General features: G+C 52.6%; 1 protein-coding gene across 1 annotated transcript in view; it reads left to right on the forward strand.

Annotated features, from left to right (window-relative positions):
* RASSF5 (Ras association domain family member 5) overlaps positions 1-22221 on the forward strand; it is a 65729-nt gene that overhangs the window by 6189 nt on the left and 37319 nt on the right. Inside the window, exon 2 of the mRNA XM_036077212.2 lies at positions 18649-18770. Within this exon, the coding sequence (XP_035933105.1) occupies positions 18649-18770 (122 nt within the window). The remainder of the gene's footprint in view (positions 1-18648; positions 18771-22221) is intronic.

Raw genomic sequence — 22221 nt, forward strand, 5'->3', positions numbered from 1 at the left:
AGAACAGCAGGGATCCCTCCCGGCAAGGTAGCCATGTGTGTGGCCTGCCCCCACCCCCACCCCCATGGAGAATATCCGGTCCTGACTGAGGGGTCTGGCGCCCCCTGGTTTCTGTAGAACATCCCCGCTTTCCTTCAGGATTTTCCTACCCACACCTACCACCTTGGCTCCACTGAGGGCACCAGGGAGAAAAGTGTGAGCTCACACGGTGCTGAGGGTTTGTGAGAGGGCGCTGCTGGAGTCCAGTGTGTTCATTACTGCGTGTCAGGGGGAGGCAGGGAGCAGGGCCTGTCACTCACCTGTGACCACAGCGTGGCTGGCTCATGTTTACTCTGCTGTGGAGGGCCTGCACCCCACCTTCTGCTCTCCCTCCCTGTTTCTTGAGCAAACATTTCCAGGGCAGGGCAGATCTTACCCAGATGTCCGCAGTGGCTATTGGCCACGGCTCCCAGAGAATGAAAACTTGTCTTACGTGGACCTTTAAGAAATCACACCTAAAAGTCAGGCCTAAAAGGAGAGTGATGTTCTTTGCCTATGTTTTTTTTTTTTTTTAAAGATTATTTATTTATTTATTTTTGAGAGAGAGAGAGAGAGAGAGCGCTTGTGAGCAGGGGGAGGGGTAGAGGGAGAAGAGGGAGAAGCAGACTCCCCACTGAGCAGGGACCCTGAGGCAGGACTCGATCCCAGGACCCTAGGATCATGACCTGAGTCAAAGGCAGAGGCTTAACCCACTGAGCCAGCCAGGCGCCCTGTTTTTGTTTGTTTTTTCAATCCTTTTGTGGGTTTTTTTTTTCCCTTTTATTGACTTGTTAATCCTTTCATGTTTTGTGTCTACTGGATGCTGGCTCTGGGAAAGAATTATCGTCATGTTTGCTATAGATACAAGTTGGTGTCCTGTGAGCCTGCTAGGTGGAACAAGGAGAGTTGAGAATGACAAGAACCGTGGGAGCAGAGGTGGCCTGGCCCCATCTAAAGTCTTTCCTTGTGCACTGGCTTGTGAGGTAGGCAGGGGCTGGTGGGATCATGGCCCTCGCGCAGGGGAGAAAGCACAGCATTCAGGGAGGCAAAGGACTGCTCTAAGATGACCCAGATCGGAAGGAGCAAAACCAGCACCAGAACCCAACACAGCATTTTGCCTTATAAGCTAATGTCATTTGAACATGCAAGTTCATTGAGTCTCCTCCTTTGTCTGGCCCCCCCCTTCTGCCAACGAATGCCGAAATGTCCATAAAAAGAGGTACAGAAGAAAAAAAGAGGGTGAGCCAAGGGGTGGGTGAGCCATGTGCCAGCTAGACAGTCAGTGCCTGGATAATTGAGAATTGGCTGCACTTAAGCCTGTTTCCAGTGTGTGGTTTCTAAATAGATTTTCGGCATGTGTAAATCATGAGATCTTTAAACAAAAGGTGAAGTTTTTCTACGTCCCAAGATAAAAGAAAAAAGAGTCTCTCTGTGGCCCTGCCCCACCCCCACTGGTGTTGGGAGTATGTAGGGGGTTGGCATGGAAATGCAGGTAGGAGGGCTTTTCCCGTCCCATGGCTCCTCCTCGCCGTGACCCAGGGTCAGCGCTGATGATGTCAGGGCTAACCAGGAACCACAGCAAAATTAGGCTGAGTGTCCGAAGGGACAGCTAGGGTGAAGAAGGGCTGGTTAGGGGCTTTAATATAAACCGAGGTTTGCCCCCCGGACCTCTGGCTCTCTCTCAGGCAGTAGCGTGGCCACATGCAGACCAGCAGATCTGGGGAACAAGCCCCAACTCTTACCCCATCTCTGACTCTCTCTCTGTTTCTCCAGGTCAGTCTTACATTCGGGTATCATTGCTTACTTTCTTTGCTGACTTGGAGGAGGCTGTTTTTTCCATTCAAGCTGAATGGATGCTGGAGGTTTTGTGGTTTCTGTTGAAACAATTGTGTCCTTTCTGCTGGGGAGGAAGGGATTTAAAAGAAAACAAAACCCCTCAGAGATCCCTTACTGTCCAAGGGAACAACAGATCCCAGCTGTAACTTGATTTGTGAGAGAAAGGGTTGAACATATGGTACCTAAATGTCTATTCAGGTGACGAATATTTTCAAAAGCGATCTGGAGTTACCTTTATATGAATGGGGTATTTCAAGGTAAGAATATAGTGTAGCCCCGGCACTTGAGGTAGGGAAGGCTGTTTCTTCCAGTTGTGCTGGGCCTTGGCTGGACTCCCTCCCCAGCAGGCAGGTCATCTGGTCGGTGCTCAGACGTTGGGGGCTACAAGAGGTCATTGCATGCATTCCTCCTGCCCCTAGTTAGTGCTACAGTTTTCTATCTATCCAGTTTTCAAAGGGTCAGGAGGGAAGATTCTAGAGCCTCCCAAAGCTCCTCCAGTGTCTGCCAGTTCTCTCCTGCTGGCTTCTTCGGTGGCTTAACCCCTCAAAGAACAGCTCTGTGATGAGGAGAAAGGAGAAGTGAGATCAGTAAATCCTCGAGCCCAGAGGGGGACATTCAGGAGGGGTTTTCCCCCATTACCTGTGACTCCTACTAGAAGCCCTCTAGCACGCGTGTTTCCTTCCCTGAGAGTTGGAATGGGAATGCCACCCCGGCCGGGGCTCACCCTGGTGGGAGTTCTGGAACCCCTGGGGATCTCCCAACCCTTGCTTGATGGCTCCAAGTGTCGTTTTAGGACCTGGACTCACTTGTGCCCAGCCTCTTCTGTGCAGAAGTTGCTGGATAAACTAGAGGCCCTCAAAAAAAAAAAAAAAAAAAAAAAGGCCATGGGCAGCCCAGTCTCCCTGAGGAAGAACGAGGGAGAAAGAACCAATGTCCAGGCCTGAGGAAGGGTGCGATTTTAGGGCATTTCTGTCTTAAATGAAGGACTGGCATACAATGCACTTTTATTATCGAGCTTACAAACAAGTTTTTATTGTTACTGCACCAAGTACTGAGGCCCTCAACAGTGGGGGTGATCTAACAGGGGGACCCTCTACCCAGATTTCCTAGGAGGAAGGCAGATGATGGGGGGCCCAGTTTGGAGGAACAGAGTGTAGCTTAGGTTTGTTCTACCAACAGTTTCTTCTCTAACTGGGCCCGAGGACATGGCCTCCAGCTAGGACACCGCTCAGCGTTCTCTGTGACCCGGGGACAAACGACAGCACAGGGGAGCCGACCCGGGCTGGCGGTTGCGGGAGGAACAGCAGGGCTCACGTCTGAGCCCACGGGTGTTGACTTCTGGACCTGACACTAGGTGACCGGAGCACAGATGCGTAAATGCATCTTCATTTCTGCACACACCCGAGTCCTCCGCAGTGCACATGAGTGTCCCTCCTTCCTCTGCAACTGGCTTCCACTGGCAGTTGGCAGATGAGTTCTGGAATCTCTGGGCAGCCCTGGGAGCAGGCATCCCTCCCCAGCGACTTTCCTGGAAGGCTTTGGTGCCAGTCCAGTGCCAGGCGCCCATCTTGGCCTGGGGGACATGGCTTCTAGGAACTTCCCCACTAAGGACTTGGTGGCTTCTGGGAGTCAGTGTTGAGGGGATGCCCTGTGAGCACCGTTGTGGGGCTAGAGAACATTTCTGTCCTATTTATGCGAGACTCTCTTCTTTCCTTCTTTTCTCTTTCTTCCTCCTTCTACTGCTCACCTCTCTCTGCTCACTGCCTCCTTACGGGCCCAGTTGGCTGAAAGCCAACGCTCTTCCCCGCCCCTGGGCTTAGCGTGGGAGGATGTGAATTAGCCCCGTCCTCCCGCAGGAGCCTATATAGCTGGTAAAGCATTATTAATCCGCCATCCCCAAAGAAATCCATTAACGAGCTCCTGGGTCGGGCACACGGTGTGAGATAACCGGTCACTTCTGCTGTCTGTTGAAACTTTGGAGACATTGATTTTCAGGCTCCCAAGCACTACTGAGCAGTGAAGCTTGGGGCAGGCTCTTTCCTGCAGCCTGTTTGGTGGGGGCATTTTTATCTTATCAAGCTAAAAGCCCCAGGAATAGAAAGTTTTCCACTGGGGGAGGTGGAGGGAAAGGACCTCAGCTGGGAAGGAGAAGGCATTGCTCAGCCTGTGCTGGTGCCCGGGCCCCACGTCCCAGGTGCCGGTGACTTCCTTCGGGGAGAGGAGCTGGCTGGGCTGATTGGAGCAAAGCCCCAGTCACGGGAGGCCCCGGGGTCCTCCCAGGGCCAGTGAGTCTCCGCTCATCGCTCCATCCCTGCCGGCTGGCCTAGAGAGAAGCCATTGATCTCCCGCAGCGGGATGACCGAGGGCTGGGATGAGGAGGCGGCTCCTGCCTGCTTCAGAACAGTCATGGCGAGGCTCCAGCGGCTTTTCCGCAGGCTCCCCAAGAGCCGCTCGGGATCAGAGAGGCTCCAGGCCCTGCAGAGGTTCTGCCATGAGGCCCAGCTGGCTCGCGGTAGGTCCAAGTGCTCTAGCTAGGGGCCTTCAGGGGGTTCTTGGGTTCCGAGGCCTTGCCCATAGGGAAGGGAGTGCAGGAGCCTAATGGCAGCCTGGCATTTGCTGCTGAGCTCAGCGGCCCCCCAGGGCCCAAAGCTCAGGTGCTGACACCCTGCCAGCTCTAGGTGGAACAGCAGATCCGAAAGCACATGCGCAGAGGCCCAGGTTGCCTGTGGGTGTGAACAGCTTTTCCTGGGTTAAGCAGTCATCCTAATCTGGGCCCCTGAGCTGGGGGAAGATGGGCGCTTGGATGACACCGTTTTCCACTCTACCGTGCTGGAGCTCGGAGGGGTGTGAGACCTTGTCACAGTGTGGAGTCGGCCTCCCAAGGACCCATGGGCAGTGATGTTTCCTAGGCAGGGGTTTCTCACCTGCATGGTTAGGGGAGGTGCCTTCAGGGCCCCAGCACGCAGGGTTTGCAGGGCTGGGGACTACTAGCTGGGACACAGGGGACAGGAGCCCAGCCTCAGGCTGCAACTGGGCCACGGTTTCTTGCCCTGAGCACTAATTAGCAGGAGAACGGTCCTTGCCAGGGGAAGGATAATGGCATAGTGTGGGGCGAGTGAAAGATAAGGAGAGACAGTAGCATTCACATTTTCAAGGAACCTTAGGTCCTCCTACTCACTTTTTTTCAAAGAAAGGAAGCTGAGGCCAACCAAAGCTGGTGGCAACACCAGAACCAGGGGGGAGTCCTGGACACCGGCCTTCCAGCGCCTGGTTCTTTCTGCTGTGTCATGCTATCTCAGCATCTTATCTTTCTATAGCGCCCTTCTGCCAAAGAGCTGAAGCAATTATGTTTTATTTGTTTACTTTTAATATCATGTATTCCCTCCAGACCCCTGTGCAGGAGGAGTGGAAAGGGGGTTATGTTATTTCACTGATGCGGCGGCTCAGAGAAGTAAGGCCCCTTGCTAGGGGCCAGAGCTGCACAGCCAGGCCTCGAACCCCTTGGCCCGGGTTCTAGTCCCCTTACTGACCGCTTGCTGCTTCTCATTGATGGCTGGATCTTTGGAGCACAAAAGCTTTCCTGGGGGCTCCCTGTCCCACTTGTCTCCGTGCTGTTCCTGTACACATTCAGGAATTGGTGGGCGTCCAGTGGGTCACAACACTGACTTCTAGAGATGGAAGAAAACTGAACAGTCCTCTCTGGACTGAGATTTCGGAAGCAGAGTTTAAAAGACAACATGGTCTGGACTCTGGAAAATATGATTTTTCTGATCGAGGCTTTACCTCTTGAGAAGTGGGAATTTTAATTCAACTAGACCTAATCCCCACTTGGAGACAAATACTCTTAGCCAGCCTGCACAATTTATCCTCATCGGTGGCCTAATACATACTGCGGCCCTCACTGAGAAGACAGCTGGATGCTGAGTTGCTCAATTTAAATGCTCACTCGTGTCTTCGTGTTCCTCCTACCCCCTGCGAGAATTATCCAACAGATCATTCCCTTGCTCCTTTGCTATTCAGCCCAAGGAGTTATAGATTTAAGAAAATCAATCAGGCCTGGAGTGGCAGCATTAAGGTCAAGGCAAATGCCGAACTGCCTCCGAGACACGCTTGCTCGTTTAACTTGTGTTAGCACTTGGACTTAATAGATCAGAAGAAGGGAGACAGGGCGCTCAAAGATGATGGCAGCAATAGACAGTGGACTGCAGATTTCTAGAAGAGCTCATCTTACTTGCAGGAATCCATCAGCAACCCGTAGTACGGCACTGAAGAACACGGTGGGCTTGGAGCCAAGCTGAGTTGAGTCTGGATCTTGGGTTCTTGGTGGTAGGGCCTTCCTGGTATAGATGAACCTCTCTGAGCCTTGGTTTCTCCCAGTGTAAACTGGGCAAAGAATCTCAACCTCAAGCCGGTGTCAGATAGGTTAAACGTGACATCGGATGTAAATCAGGTGACATGGTGCTTGTCCCAGAGCAGGTCCCTCCTTGGCAGTTGCTCTTATTTCCTGCTCCAGGAAGACCTCTAATAATGGCTCCCGGTCGCTCACCTGTGCGAGCCCCCCCGTAGGGCTGCGTGCTCATCTTCGTGAAAGAGATAGCGTTTGGAGGTTGCCTGGGCAGAAGTGGGGGAGGGGATGAAACTCAAACACCTTCTCTGGAAAAATTCCTATCACTGCGTTTACCACACCGCTAATTAACAAGGAAGGCTAGATGAGCCCACTGGGCATCATTAGAGCTGAGCAAGCGTGTTGCCAAGGAGCAAGTCATATTTCATCTGAAAAGGCGGATCGGGGGTCTGCAGGAAACGGCCTGGGTCTCTCCAGAAATTTCTGGTGGTCCTGGCTCTAAAGGGACACAGCTGTCAGGAAGCCTTTGTGAGTCTCGTGCAGAGAAGGGCGCAGACGTAATCTATTTACTTTTCTTCTCACGGCAAAAAGTCTCCTTTCACCCGGTTGGTTGGGGATCAGCACTTTGTGTGCAAGTGACAGCCAAGCAGGTGTGGAAAAACCAGTTGGAGGCAGCCGCCTGGTTCGCCCATAAAGGACTGAACCTGTTTGCTCCTGGGCTTCAGTGGCCTCCTGGCTCTGGTGGGCATACCTGTGTGCACACACCTCTGTGCGCATTCATGTCCGCACGTCCGTCTAAACCTCCTCTGCTGCGCTGCAGGGCTTCTTGCAAGCTTATTTAGCTGTTCTTCTCCTTGGGGTCTGTGGGACACTACCAAAAATATACCCGAGGCTAGCGAGAGGCTAGACCGCCCTTTGCCCCTTCCCAGAGATCGTGTCTGCTTTAAAAACAATAAAACAGGGGCGCCTGGGTGGCTCAGTCGGTTAAGTGTGCGACTCTTGGTTTCAGTTCAGGTCATGATCTCAGGGTCCTGAGATGGAGCCCCATGTTGGGCTCCACGCATGGAGCGGAGTCCGCTTGAGAGTCTCTCCCTCTCCCGCTGCCCCTCTCCCTGCTCGTGCGTGCGCACTCTCTCTCTCTAAAATAAATCTTTGAAAAAAATAAAAACAGTTGGGGCACCTGGGTGGCTCAGATGGTTAAGTGTCTGCCTTCAGCTCAGGTCAGGATCCCAAGGTCCTGGGATCGAGTCCTGCATTGGGCTCCCTGCTCAGTGGGGAGCCTGCTTCTCCCTCTCCCTCTGCTCCTCCCCCTGCTTGTGCTCTCTCACTCTGTCAAATAAATAAATAAAATCTTTAAAAATAAATAATAAATAAAAACAGTAAAACAGAAGCAAAACAAAAAACAAACCAAAAAACCCCCCTTAAGCTCTTCATTCCATATCTGTCCCTCACTACTAGAGATCATATCCTTTCTTTATCAGCTACCCAGACTCCTCCTGGTGTCTTCTCAGGGGCCCGGGGATGGGCAGAGAGGAACCTGAGCCCCTGGGGGTGGGAGACCCCACCTGCTTTGTCTCTCTTACACCCAGAGCAAAGTGACACATGCCTGGGGGGGCAGAGGCCCCTCCTGAGCAGGCCTGAAGCCGAGAGGGTATCTGGAAGCTCCACGCTGGCTTTGGATACCATGGGCTTGTTACTGTTTGTAAAGCTCCCTTAAACCCAACTGCCTACAGTGTTTTAAAAAATTTCTTTTTTTCTTTTCTTAAGGTGCTCTGGCAATAGAATTTATTTTTTTTCCAGGACATATCTATACTGGAAAAAAATATACGTGATGTATTTTTTTCTTTCATCCACTTGTTCCTATTGCAGAAAGTCTTTGGATATAACATGCTGTCCTTTAGAATAGTGGTTCACTTAGAAGGCCCTCAAAAATTACATGTTGAATGAATGCATGCACACATGAAAAACTGACTAATAACTAGGTTTATGTGGAAAGACAGGGGCATAACTGTGAAAAGGTTTAATATTCTCTCTGTGGCTTTCTGAGCACATGTGTCCCGATGGATGCACATGCTCTCATCGCCCCTGGTAAAAAATGGTGTCATATCTTTGCATGTCTATCTGTCTGGCCATACCCTAAATTCAACTTGAACTTCTTTGGATATGATGTCAGGTGGTCCAGCTGACAAACCTACAGACCCTTGCACACAAAGGATGAGATCCATTTGGCTTTCCCACCCTGGGCCCCCACCTGAAATCATTTACTTCAACATTTCCCCCAAAATGTATTGCCTCTTACTATTACTGTCCAGGGGTGGGCGGGACTCTCAGAGATGCTCTGTGATATCACGCTGAGGGCCTGCAGACTTGCCCGCTTCTCTTTTCTACATCCACATCTCCTCCCGGCCACCACTGTCACCAAGAAATCGCTGCATGAAGCCACAGTGCGGCAGAACAACTCATACCTACCCTTGGGGCGCAGCTCTTTAAGATGCTGGAAGCGTTACTGGGAAACACAGTGCATGTGGAAATATGATACGAAAAAAATTTCAGCCAACCAAAAGATTAATTAGAGTAAATGAAAAATAGTTTTGCTGTCGTAAAAAGACTGAATCGATTTAAAAGTAGAATGAACTCTAGATGACTGTGGGAATTATGGCTATAATAGGGCGTCAATGTTATAAACATCCGAAGTATAAATAATATAGTAAAAACCAGGGAGTGGGGGCCGAAGAGCCAGAGGGAACGTTCTGGAGTAATCCCAGCAGAGAGCCAGTTAATTCAGCTAAGGTTGAAGCATGCGTTGTTAAAAATGGCTCAACCCTATTAAGTGTGTTTATATTTTTAAACATATATACGTATACGCACAGGACAGGGGGCAAATATGCTTCAGGATGCAGCACCCCCAAAGACTGATGGGGCGTGAAACAGACCACGTGGGAAAGGTGTGCCGTGGCCAGAGGCCGGGCCGAGGGAGGGCACCGCCTGATGCTTCCCTCACTTCCTGCATCGTCTGTCTGAACCTGTGAACTGTCCTGCCCTCCATCCCCGCACCTGCCCCTCCCCAAATACCCCCAGCCCACACCCCCAGCCTGGCCTGGCCACCCTGCCTTCCTTTTGTGGGAGCTTTTGGCCTCGGGATGTGGGGTTGTGTTGGAGATAGATGATTAATGGGCCTGCCGGAGAGGCACACCCACCCACCCCACCCATACGGGGCAGGATGGTGCCTCTGCAGGTCAGCCTGGGCACCCAGGGTCTGCACCCAGTGTCTGCCGGGCCGGCAGGGGACGAGTCAGGGGAGAAGACAGGCCCCCGCAGAAACAACTGGTACATGAGGCCTAGCAACCAAGGTCCCAGAAAGAATCTTAGAATCGGCTTTAGTCCCTGAGCAACAGGGCAGGACCCTTTGCCCTTCCCTTCAGTACGAAAGTGTCACTCAAAAGCACACGTCCAACCCCAGCCAGGCCTGCCACACGCCAAACCTATCCGGTCACTTTGGGAGAGGGTGGAGACCAGGACCTTGGGGTGGCCTTGTGTCCTCGGTTCAACCGAGGCATCCCAGCATCACCCCACCTCTGGAGCTCTCTCTCTTCAGCAGGCCTGACCTGGGGGAGCCTGCTTCCCGTAAAACCCGCCCACCCCAGCCCTCTGTTTTACATGGGAACTGAATGTCTGATCCAGGCTGGAGCATGTTCAGGCCCATCTCCTCTTGGCTCTTCGCACAGAGATGGCAGCCTCCATGCGCCCAGCTGCCCACCTTCCCTGTCTGCGGGAGGGACCTGCCCACAGCCTCTGACCTGGGATGTGGGTCTGGCTTCCAGGTCGCTCCCCTACCACTACATCGGTCCTTCCTGCTGGCTTCCTGGCTTGCCTTCTGGCACATTCCGTGGGCTGTGTGTTGTGTGTGTGTGTGTGTGCGTGTTGGACTGGGGTTGTGCAGTGGAGGTGAGGAGCCGTTGTGTGTCTCCAGACTGTCCCTGCTAGGGCGGGGCGTGCTGAGTACCCTCAGGGGTGGCCTGTCTTCTGAAACAAGAAACTACAGTATATGGTCTCAGCAGGGCTGGGGTTTGAGGGCCTTCCTGGAAACACAGAGATGCAGATGTCCTGAGCTGGCTGCCTGACCCACGAGCGGGGAGTTTCCATGCCCTTGCTCCGCCCTGACTAGGAGTTCAGCCAGGAGTATGAAAAACGTATGGATGGGGTTGATGTTGGCAATTGCTGCAGACCGCCCAGCTTGACAAATCACAGTCTACCTTCCCATCCTCCAATACAACCCCCACCCCCCATGTCCCTGCCTTCCTCCTCTGGGCCCATCAACAGCAGGGCAGGAGGGAGGTTGGAGCAGGTAGGAGGAACTCCCTGGAAGGTTGCATGGTTCTTCTCACTGTAACACATTGGGAGAGGGCCCCAAAGCAGAGAGGTTTTCCGGCCAGCATCGCACACTGAGGCAGGGCACCCAGACTCAGGAATCCCACCGTGTGGAAGATGACAGCTACCCTTTATCGAGCACCTACTACGTGCCAGGCAGTGTTGGATGCTTTACCTACATTCTCTCTCTCTTTTTTTTAAGATTTTATTTATGTATTTGAGAGAGAGAGAGAGAGAGTATGAGAGGGGAGAGGGTCAGAGGGAGAAGCAGGCTCCCCGCTGAGCCGGGAGCCCGATGTGGGACTCGATCCTGGGACTCCAGGATCATGACCTGAGCCGAAGGCAGTCTCCCAACCAACTGAGCCCCCCAGGCGCCCCTACCTACATTCTCTTTAATTGTGACAACAACTCTGCTGGCTAGGAAGATATGACTATTTCCATTTTGCAGATGAAGACATTGAGGCTAAATAAATTCTCTATTTTACTGAGGTTAGGTAAATTGTCCAGGCATCTCACGCTCCATTAGAAGCAGAGTTTGGGTTCAAACCCGGATCTGTGGGACTCCGGAGGCCAGATTCTGTCCATTCCCCAACTCCTGATGAAGGGCCCCATCCTCTGCACCTCTTCTCAAAGACCTCTTGCATGGCTGGCAGCGTGCTTCAAGGCACCTCATGGTCTAGGGATTTCTGACTTACTACTGCTGAGTGGGTACACTTTGGTACCTCTGTGAGGCGGCTGGTGTTGGGAGCCCGGGGTCCATCCTGCTTGCTTTCCTGCCATGCTCATCTCTCGACGTGCTGATGCCTCTGGCTCTGTTGTGGTGTAATGGGGAGCAGAGGTTCAGAGGCTGGGCCTCTTTGAGTGGGGGAGGCCGAGAGCCCACTGCTTGTGGAGCTTGACCGTGGCTGATGAGCTAGCCTCTCTGGTAAAGCTGCCCCGGGATCTCAGCGCAAGAACTGCTAGCTATTGCCCAAAGAGGTCAGCATCTCCCAGATGTGGCATCCCAGAGATAAAGGGGCCACGTTTGGCGAGTCGGGCCAGAGCAGGCAGACAGGATGGGTGGGGTCCGGAGCTCCCAGGCTGAGTGGCTGGGCGGGGCTGGGACTGGAACTGTGAACGGACGCTTCCCAGGACGAGGTGGAGACCTCAGGGAGGGATGCTGTGGCCATGACCTGCTGGGGCAGAGGGAAAAATCACTCGCTACTCAAGTCCCTTTGACTCACACTATTTTCTAGGCTTGGATCACCCTACCCCCCAGCCCCGATGAAGCCCACCCTGGCCTCAAGGAGTGCAGGATAGGGGGGCCAGGACCAAATGAAGGGGACGGCTCTGAGGAACAGTTTCCCAGAAAACAGGGCTAGTGAGAAGCAGCCAGGTGTGGTGGATTTTCACATCAGCTGTGCCGCTGACTCGCTGTGAGGCCCTCAGTGGGTCTTTTCACCCTTCCAAGTCTTGGTATCCTCATGCCTAAACTTGGAGTAGACTGAAGGATCTGGAAACCTCTGTCCACACGAAACCCCGCAGGTGGACGACATTTATAGCAGACTTATACTCATAACTTCCAAAACGTGGAAGTAACCAAGATGTCCTTCAGGAGGTGCAAATGGACAGAGAAGCTGTGGTCCAGCCACACGATGGAATGTTATTCAGCGCTCAGTGAGCTGTCAAGCCATGAAAAGACAGGGAGGAACTTCAAATGCATGTTACTAAGTGAAAGAAGCCGATCCAAAAAGGCTACATATTGTATGGTTCCAACTAGATGACATTCTGGAAAAGGCAAAGCTATGGAAGCAGTAAAAAGATCAGTGGTTTCCAGGGGTGAGGGGGTGGGAGGGATGAACAGGTGGAGCACAGAGGATTTTTAGGGCAATAAAACTACTCTGTATGATAATATAATTGTGGATACATATCGTTACACACTTGTCCAAACTCATTGGATATACACCACCGACACTGAACCCTAAGGTAAACCAGGGCTCTGGATAATGATACACCAGTGTAGGTTCATCAGTTGTAACAAATGTGTCACTCTGCTGGGGGATGCTGATAGTGGGTTTTGGCGAGGGGGGTGGCAGGAAGTACACGGAAAGTCTGTGTATACTTGTGCTCAATTTTGCTTCAAACCTAAAACTGCTCTAAAAAATAAAATCTATTTTTAAAGATAGGGAAAGCAACGTGTCCCACAGGCATAGTATTGATTTTGTGAAATCACACACACACACGTATATAGAAAGCATATAAAGGCTCCCGCTGTTATTGCAGTGTGGGTACGTGATTTTTCTTTGTTCCTTTTCATGGCATTTTTTCCCATTAGCAAAGAATATAGGCTCACTGTAAAAACCTAGCAACTATGCAGAAAGGTAAAACACTTGAAATCCCATCCCTCCGAGCAAGCATGTCAGAGCCAGGAAGCTCTCTGAACAATGTGTTTAGACATGTGTATATTTTTATATAGTTAGGACCATAGAACAAAACCATTTTTTTTTCAATGATATATTTGTGGACATTTTCCCAAGGTGACCAGTATCAATCTACATCCTCTTTATATAATGGCTAAGTTGTATTTATTTTTAAAAATATCATAACTCTAGCTGGCCCCCTGTAGGTGGATATGGGGTATTTCTAGCAGTTTGTTGTCATGAACAACCATGGCATGAACAGTTTAGTGAAGAGATATTTAGATACAAATAAATACACACTCAGGATGAATTACTGTAGGAAATTCATATCATCGATGTAAAGACTTTCTCATTTACCCACATCCTCTTTAATACTGGACAGTATCAACTTGGTTAACAATTCTCTTTTCTGAAACCTGAGCAAGATTTTAGAAGTTCAAATATTGGAGGGGTGTGGGGAGGAAGGAAGGGAAGGGAGCCGTCCAGGGGCGGACAGCAGCGCCTCTCCGACGTCGGGAAGGGCGGCCCCGCACCAGACTGGCTCTGTGTCCACCTGGCGCCTTACTTATGCAGGGATCTGAGCTGGGGTCTCCCTTGCTGGAGAACAGGGGTTCAGTGGAGGTCTGAGGATGCCTTGGGACCCTTGGCATCAGGACTCAGTGGAGGTCTGGAGGAAGGTCCGAGGGCCCGGACAGGATATGCACAGATAGGCTTCTGGAATGAGGATGTCTGATGCTGTGGCCGCTGGCGAGACCCACCTTGGGGTTTGGCCAGTTGATAAGAATAGTTTGTATAGATTGAACTCTTTATATTAGATCTTGTGTTACTTTTACCTAAGTATCTCATTCCGTTCTCATGGCAGCCCTGCGAGGCAGATACCTCTATCACCTTCACTTCACAGAGAGGAAACTGAGGCACAGGGGACACTAGCCTGGGATCAGATCGGCACTCACACTCTGGCCTCTCCACTTTGGCAAAAGGCAGAGCACCCCTCCTTACTCTGGTCACTTATCCAGTTCATACCAAACCCCTTCTGAATGTTTAGTAGTGTCTGGTCCTCTCAAACACTGAGGAGGGCCCAGCACAAGGCTGGAGACTTGGGGGGCAGTGTCGCTGAGGGTCCATTAACCCGTGGGCCCTTTGCAAGAGGGCCTGAGGTCTGAGGGGAAATCTTGGGGTGACACGGAGAGGGGCGCTCCTGGCCAGGGCAGCAGACAGGCGTGAGGCTGCAGGGTGATGGGGGGTGGGGATGCAGGTGGGGGGGGCAGGCCTGTGGCCAGGGCAGACGGGTGCAGTGGTGTCGGAGGGATCTGGGCCGTCTCTGAGCGGCCACAGCTGGCCCAGCCCAGAGGCTTGTGTGGAGAGATTCCCAGTGCAAGAATGGGGGTCCCTTGAAATGTCCTGAGAAGGGATCCCTGATACTGAGGACTGTCCCCACTGACTTGCTCTGGAGGACCAGGACAACGCTGACTTCTGCTTTTTATGTTAACTTATGTTAACACTGCATTTTCCAGTGCCCTTTTGTTTTTGTTTTGCTTTTGTTTGTACTGTCTCAGAACAAAATTATTTTAAAACTAAGAGCCACTTGTGTATTGCTTTGAAATGACTAGCTGGAGGCAGGTTGGTGAGACTGCAGATCACCCACCAGGAGCTGAGTGGGGTGAGGCGTTTGCCTGGCGGGGCAGGGCTGGGGCTGGCAGTGGAACGCTGACCGAGGGCTCCCTCTGCAGTGCTCTGCTTCAAGAACCCCACTGAATCCTCATGGTAGCCCTGTGAGCTGGCTCGTTCCCCTTTTAGAGTTGAGGAGATTAACGCTCAGGGTCTTGCATGCAACTCTGGGCTGAAAGGGCCTGACGTTTCTGTATCAGACTCACAGCCTTCCAAACCCAAATAAATCTCTGTTTTAAGCTATTAGTTCATGGTACGTTGTTACAACAACTGGGAAACTAATGCAGTCTGGGTGCTGAGGGTGGGCCCTAGCAGCCCTCCATCCTGGCGCGGGGGTCGCTCCTTGGAGAAGGACCCCTCTTACGGTTTGTCCCCATCATTTCTCCTTACGGTTGGCTTCTCTGTTTCCATAGGCCCCTCTTCCAGGACCTGGAGGCACATTTATTTTCCCCAGAGCATCCCCTGGGAAGGGGGCCAGGGGTTAGAGCTGCAAGGGAAGGGTGGAAACCGGAAAGGATAACAATTCTATTTTATAGATGACAACACTAAGGTCAAGAAATGCCAGTTCTCCCTAAGATACTCTGATTAGAACCTAGGAATGTTGTTCCCTGGTCTTTGCTGCCTCTGGTTGGGGAGATTCCTCATCCTATCTATCTCGTGGTGTCAGAGCTCCCTGCCCCCTCTTGGCCCCTGCGATGTGGGAATGTGAGTTGCCTGGAATCTGGTCCATTCTTCAAGCTCCCCAGAGCCTCCCTCACCAAGAAAACTTCCCTGACTGCTGTGGCTGGCAGGGATCTCTGTCCCCTGAACAGGCAGGCTTCCTGGACCTGTTGGGCAGTGAGGCCCTGCTCTGTGCTGTCTTACTCGTTAGTTATCTTTTCACGCGTGTGTCCTGTCTGCCCAGGTAGCCTGACTTTCGCCGAGGTCCTGTCTCATCCCTCCTCACCCTCAGGCGTGGGGAGGTCTATGCGCAAGACATTGGAGTTGTTGCCAAAGATGGTGGTCCTGGCTGTTCAGGGAAGGCTGAGCCATCCCCGGGGGCCTGTGTGGTCCTGTGCCACCCAGGGGCCCTCTCCCTTTCTGTGTCCAGATTGAGCACTAGCTGAAGGCTGTGGAGGACAATGGCTTGGCCGCACCTCAAGATGAACTGTCTTGAGGGAGGGATGGCCTGTGGGGGTTACCCACCAGGCCCCGGGGGAATGCCACCCTGCCTTTGGAATCTCCTGGAACTCTCCACAGGAGCACATCAGGCCTGCAGGCTACTGGCTGGGGCTGGTGGGGCTTGCTTCCGTGTTTGGAGAAGGGCATGGGGGCTCTGACTTCATCTCTGCTGGCCAAAAAGCCCTGGGCTTAGCATTTCCAGGGGCCTGGAAGTAGCAAGATGTGTTCCAGTGGTTTTGCCACAGTCTGTGATTACACGGTCTGGTGGAACAAAGTCACTGGCGCTCAAACGTGCTTTTTATAAAATCCCCAAATACTCTTCCTGGAGTCTTCTGTTCCCTAGCTCTGTCCAGCTCAGCGTTGGGACTGTAAAAAAAAAAAAAAAAAAAAACAACTTTCTGAGGTTTTGGTGCTGTTTTCAGGGGGCGTGTGTGTGTTTGTGTGTGTCAGAGAGAGCAGAGAGAGGGAGAGACAAACAGACAGAACATGAGAGAACGGGATGCACAGAGGGACATACAGAGCCTGGGTCAGCGGTACCAGGAGTTCAAAGAAGAGTCTGGAAGACCTCCTCCTATCTCGAGATGCTGTCCCATTTGTGAGTTGGCAGTAGCTCTTGCTTGCTGTAGTTTGGAGAGCTTCTAGTCCTTCCTTCTCTTCCTTGTTTCCCCTTCTCGGCATCCCTGGGGCATTGTTCGTCGCTCAGCACGCTGCCGATGCCATACAGGTGCGGCCCCGGAGCGGAGGCCCGAACAGTGCTCCCTGTGCCGCCCCGGAGCGGAGGCCCGAACAGTGCTCCCTGTGCCGCCCCGGAGCGGAGGCCCGAACAGTGCTCCCTGTGCGGCCCCGGAGCGGAGGCCCGAACAGTGCTCCCTGTGCGGCCCCGGAGCGGAGGCCCGAACAGTGCTCCCTGTGCGGCCCGGGAGCGGAGGCCCGAACAGTGCTCCCTGTGCGGCCCCGGAGCGGAGGCCCGAACAGTGCTCCCTGTGCGGCCTCTGGCCTCGGGACTGCCTTATCAAAGGCCCGGCATTTCTGGGCACTGCGAGCAAGGGACGCTTGGCCTGCGTATCCCCCTGTGCCGTTCACCCCACTCGGTGTGAGGCTGTCCTTGTGCCGGGCAGAGAGCTCCTACTGGGGGCTGGGGGCAGAAATGCATGTGGGCACTTGGAGGCATGGGGTGCCTACCTCAGACAATGGCTTCGCCAGTCCGTCCCCAGGTGAGGGGAAGGCTTCTATGGAGGAGAGTCAGGAAGGCCTACACAAGGGTGGGGTCTGAAGGAGGAGACGATGGTGGCCTTCGGGCAGGAGGCCGGTAAGCCGGAGAGCTTCTAAATGCCATCCTAGAAGGGTGGCCGAGGGCTTCAGACCATTGAGTCAGATGGTTGTGGGGTTCTGGAATCTCTGTGCGTCCCCGCATTTGTGAGGGTGCTCCCCTGCAGACATTCGTGGCAAAACCTGTGTGAGGAATGTGGCCCAGGTGCTCACCTTTGGGGGTGTAAAGGAAGAGGGCAGCTGGGGAGAGTGGAGGTCTCCCTCCAAAACTCCCCCAGAAGCGTGGGAGAAGAGGAGACCCACCCCTGGCCCAAGATGGAGTGCGCTACAGCAGCTTTCAAAAGAAGAGTCCAAACGGGCTCGCTTTTTGGAGCTCATTACCAGGAAGAAAAGGAGTGTCAGGAGCCTGAGCTCTTATCAGCCAAAAGCAGTCCCCAGGTTATCCCCAGGTTATCCAAACAAGTGTGGGCTGTCGTGTCCCTGGCCACAAACCCTGCCCACAGCAGCCCATCCCCACGCACCTGGCTGCACATCAGGAGGCCAGTCCTCCCGAGACACTCCGCACCCTGCCCGGTGGGTCTTCTGCCTGAGCTGTGGCACCTCCAGGACAGGTGACCCCAGCTGGCCCAGCAGCTCTCTGTGGGAACCCTACCTCAAACCGGAACAAATCCGAGCATTTCGCCTGCTCAAGGACTTGCACGGATTTCTTTTGCTGCCAACCTTCGCTTCACTCCCCTCCTCCACAGCACACTCTTCCCTTGCCTGGCTGAGCTTCGCTGCGTCTTGTCCAAGAGGCCCTGCCACTGAGCTGTGTGTCATTGGGCAAACTCACTTACCCCTCTGAGCCCCGGTCTCCCCACCTCCAGAGTAGTTCCCAAGGCTCTTTTCAACCCTGGAGATTAAGTCCTGCCTCCATGGAAATGAACATTGTCTATGAAACATATGCTTTCCCCTGGGGCACCTGATGTGGGATGTTGTCTAGAGGCCCTTTCAGCTGGCTTAGAGAAGCCGCCTCCACATTTCTAGCTGGGGGAGGGTCAGAGACAGGAAACAGCCCTTCCGGTGGATGATAATGCCTCTGTCCCTGGAGGCACTTTTAATTTGTTAAGACCTGTTCTCCCCTGGAACCAGAAAGTTCCTCGTGCACCAGGCAGGGAAGCTATTACCTGTATTTTACAGGTTGGCAGAATGAGGCCCAGAAAAGTGAAGTCTTTCTCCAGGGATCCGTGACCCCTGGTGATTAATGTAAATTAATAGAAAGAGCACCAGCCTGAAGTCAGATGATCTGACCTTGAGAAAGTCCCTAAGGTCCCTAGACCCCAATTTCCTGTCTGTGAAGTGGCAATAATAATGATTACAAGGTCACACAAAATAATGGAGGTGAAAACAGTTTGCCAATGTGTAAACACGCGTTGTTAACTCTCACCATCCCTGGTGGCACCGAGCTGTTCTCCCACCCTCCACTTCTCTCCTGCACGTTCTTCCTTCCTGGAGCTAAACACAGTCTCCTGAGGTATTTCTCTGGCTGGAAGTAGACAGGATCCTACCTGACTCCTAACCCCCACGGTGGTTCTTTCCCTCCAGACTGTAAATTCACCTGCCACCCAGAGTGCCGTCACCTGATCCAGCTGGACTGCAGTCGACAGGAAGGCCCATCCCAGGACAGGCCCTCTCCAGAAAGCACCCTCACTCCGATCTTCAGCCAGGTAGGCAGCAGAGCCCAAGGACCAGGCTGGGAACAGCTTCTGCTGGTATCCTAGCCTCCACTTTCTTTGCTCGGGAGCTCTGGTCAGCAGGAGGAGGTATAAATATTCCATGCGTGCTGGATGCTGGGTCCCCTTCTGGCCAGACACACCTCTTTTCAAGGGAATGGGAAAATGGAACTGGAACAGTGACCCAGAGAAGTGTGTAGATATTCAGAAGTCCTCATTAGGTCTCTCCAAACACAGGGCCTGCTTTGGCCTAGGGTTCCAAGCCAGAGGTGTGGGTATAGGTGAGGGCAGGAAGGAGAGAAGGCTCCCGAAGGTCCTTTGAGGCCTCATAGCCCTGGGGCAGTGGGGATGTTAGCGCTGAGGCTCCTCAAGCATGTCATCCCGACTGCCAATCAGGCAGCCAAACAAGATTCAACTTCAGAAGGGCCAGGCAGATATTCTTTCCCTGTGATAAAGAACCAGAGGATTGATGCCCAAAGCAGCTTTGGTTCTGGGTTTTGCCAAGGCACTTGAACCAGGATGTGTCCAAACTTTGAGGTCGAGGATTTGGAATGGAGACAGGAGAACATTTTCTGATTCTTGCATTGAACAAGCATTTATTGAGTATCCCCTGGGTGCCGAGCACTGGGGAGAGTGGGGATCATAAATAATACATCACAGTTCTTATCCACAGAGAGCTTATATCCTGGCGGGGTGGGGGGGAGGGGGGTGGGCAGAATACAACCAAATAGTATATACCCTGATGCATGTTGCAATAAAAGTATGAATCAAGTGTTTTGAGTACAGGAGGCAATTGGTTCTGTTGGGAGAAATCAGGGAAGACTTCCCAGAGGAGGTGACATTTGATCTGATCCTTAATGTATGAGTCCACGGTTGCTGGTCAAGGAAGTAAGGAGGGTCTCCAGATATCATTCATTTATTCATTTAGCAAATATGTTTTGAAGGTTGACCATGTGCCAGGCCCAGGGATGCCAAGGACTTCGTGATGAAGGGAACAGACATGGCCCCTGGCCTCCCTGTGCTTGCAGCAGAGTAGGAGAATGAGACTTTTAAACAAATAAGCCTCGTATTTATGAGGAAAAAGCTCAGGTGCTCAGGGTGCTGTGAGAGACAATCTAGGTGCTGAATGACTGGTTATTTTCTGAAGAGAATACCAGTGGCCCTGGGAAATCCCAAGCCAGCCCCAATGCCCAAGACTAGCCATCCACAGTAGTCACCAGATTTGCCTATGGGTGTTAACAGCCTTCTTGCGATTCCCCTCACCCCTTTTTCTCCCACTAGGAAAGCATTGCTAGAAAGCAAATATCATGTATGGTTTTATAAGAATGAGATTGAATCGATCCTAAGATATATATTTAAAAAATTCTGTGCATCTTCCACATACTTTGGAATAGTAACTGTTTATAGCGTAGCCTGAATGTAAGCAGGCCTCTTGGGAGGGCCTTGCCCTACGAGGGGTGAGGAGGAAAGGGAGACAAATCTGACCTCCCAAACCCTAGTGGATGATGCAGAATTTTGCTGAACGTTTGCCTTATAAGACAGAGGTCACAGAGCACACCGTACAGCAACATTTCCTAAAACGTCAGCTTCTGGAGACATTTTTCGTAGTCACAACTGGGGTGATGCTACTGGCATCTGGTGGGGGAAGCCAGGGCTGCTGCTGAACGCTCTCCATGACACAGGACAGGCCCCCACAACAAAGAATTATCTGGCCCAAAATGTCAACAGTGCGGAGGTTGAGAAATCCTGCCCCGGAGCAGGTTAGCGGCGCGGGTGTGGTGGGCAGAAGGCTCCAGGGCAGGCCCTGGAGTTTGCTCTACACCTCGTCTCCCGCTCGGGATGTCAACAGCGAACAGGGGCTTCCAAGTCTGAGTATTTGGAAGCAGAGTGGCCCCTTTTCCTCTGTTGGGAAGAGGACTCAACCTCAGAACCCTCTGGCAAGCTGAATCAAGGCTGTGTCCAGAGTAGACCCACCACTGAACTATAGAAGGAGCCATACAGAACCACATGGAAGGATCCAAGAGTCCTACGTGGGTGCTGACCGGCCCCCAGCTGCGAATGGCCCTGAGTGGGGTTCGCTCCCTGCCGGCTGGGTCAGGCTGTTATGTTTGCCTTGGACAGGACTGACTGCATGCTTCAGCACAGCTAGGGCAGGACCTAGCCTTCTATCAATAAAACCTGGGCCCTGCTCCAGGCTCACTCCCCTTTTCTAAAAAGCTTGTTTGTGCTGATTTCCGCCTTGACTTGATTTTCAGTTAAATACCAGGATGGAGCTTTCTTTCACCTTGACACGGTCACCCGGGCTGAGCTAGCTTCATGAGCCAGTGCCATCTTCCTGGGGGGATTTGCTGTGACCCCCTCTGAGCTCAGCTAGTTTGGGGTGCATAAGGCTGCTGGGCGGTCTCAGCTTGGTGTCCTTTCTCTTCTTGACTCTTTTAGGAAAAGAAAAATCACTGATTTTCCTCCATCCAGAGGAGACCACTGTTCGTTAACATTTTCATATTTTCCTCCTGTACATCCATACATTTTTCAAAACATGGTTGAGATTCCCCCCGTAGATAAGTTTTTGGCCTCCACCTTTGAAAAGGAGTAATCCCAGGTTCTGGCTGTCTTCTCTCTGCCAAGCTGGAGGGAGGCACGGAGGGAGGGAGAGGGGGCAGAGATGGACTCAGAGCCCCCACGCGCAAACTCACAAGGCCGTGTGGGAGACACCCACAGAGAAACTGAGGAAGGGCAGCTGCCTGTGCTTTCTCCAGCACAGAACTGGTGCTTTTAGAGTCTCTTCTTGGAGATCTCTAAGGTCTGTGACATGTGACTTTTTCCTTAGGCACCTCGCAAAACTCCTTCACATGCACCCCAGATCCCTTCTTCATGTGAAGCCTGATTCCTAGAGAACATCGTTGGCATTGGCCGAACACCACGATAAATGGCCAGCATAGCTGTAGTTCCTTTATGGGACACTTACATCCCAAAGACCTTACACTTCAGGTGGTCTTAAAGTTGCTCCTCTGGTGGAAAAAAACAAAGCAAAACAAAACAAAAACCCTCAGGGACTCCCCAGTGCCCTCGTAATGTCCTGCGAGTTTGCCAGTTTGGTCTACGCCTTTCATTGCCTTTGGGGAAGCGGCCCCCGCAGTGGAAGGTCTTGGCCCCAACTGTTGATTCTCACAACCCAGGGCAGCCCAGGGGGTTCCTGGCAGCTCTGCTTCTGTCTTGGTACATCGGATGTGCAGAGGACGAGCAAAATCGTAAGCACTCTTCCTTCCACTCAAAGCACTTACAGCCCGGGGTTAAGTCGGCTGGTGTCTGTCTGGCGAAGGTTCCTTCCCCCTTCCCCCTGCCCCCTTCCCCCTTCCCCCTGCCCCTTCAGGAGCGGGGCACCTGGAAGCCAGCCTCCCTGGTCCTGGCTGCTTCTGGCCAGACAGCCCGGCCCCTCCCTCAGCAG

Source organism: Halichoerus grypus, chromosome 7 (assembly GCF_964656455.1).
Source record: "Halichoerus grypus chromosome 7, mHalGry1.hap1.1, whole genome shotgun sequence".
Taxonomy (NCBI): domain Eukaryota; kingdom Metazoa; phylum Chordata; class Mammalia; order Carnivora; family Phocidae; genus Halichoerus; species Halichoerus grypus.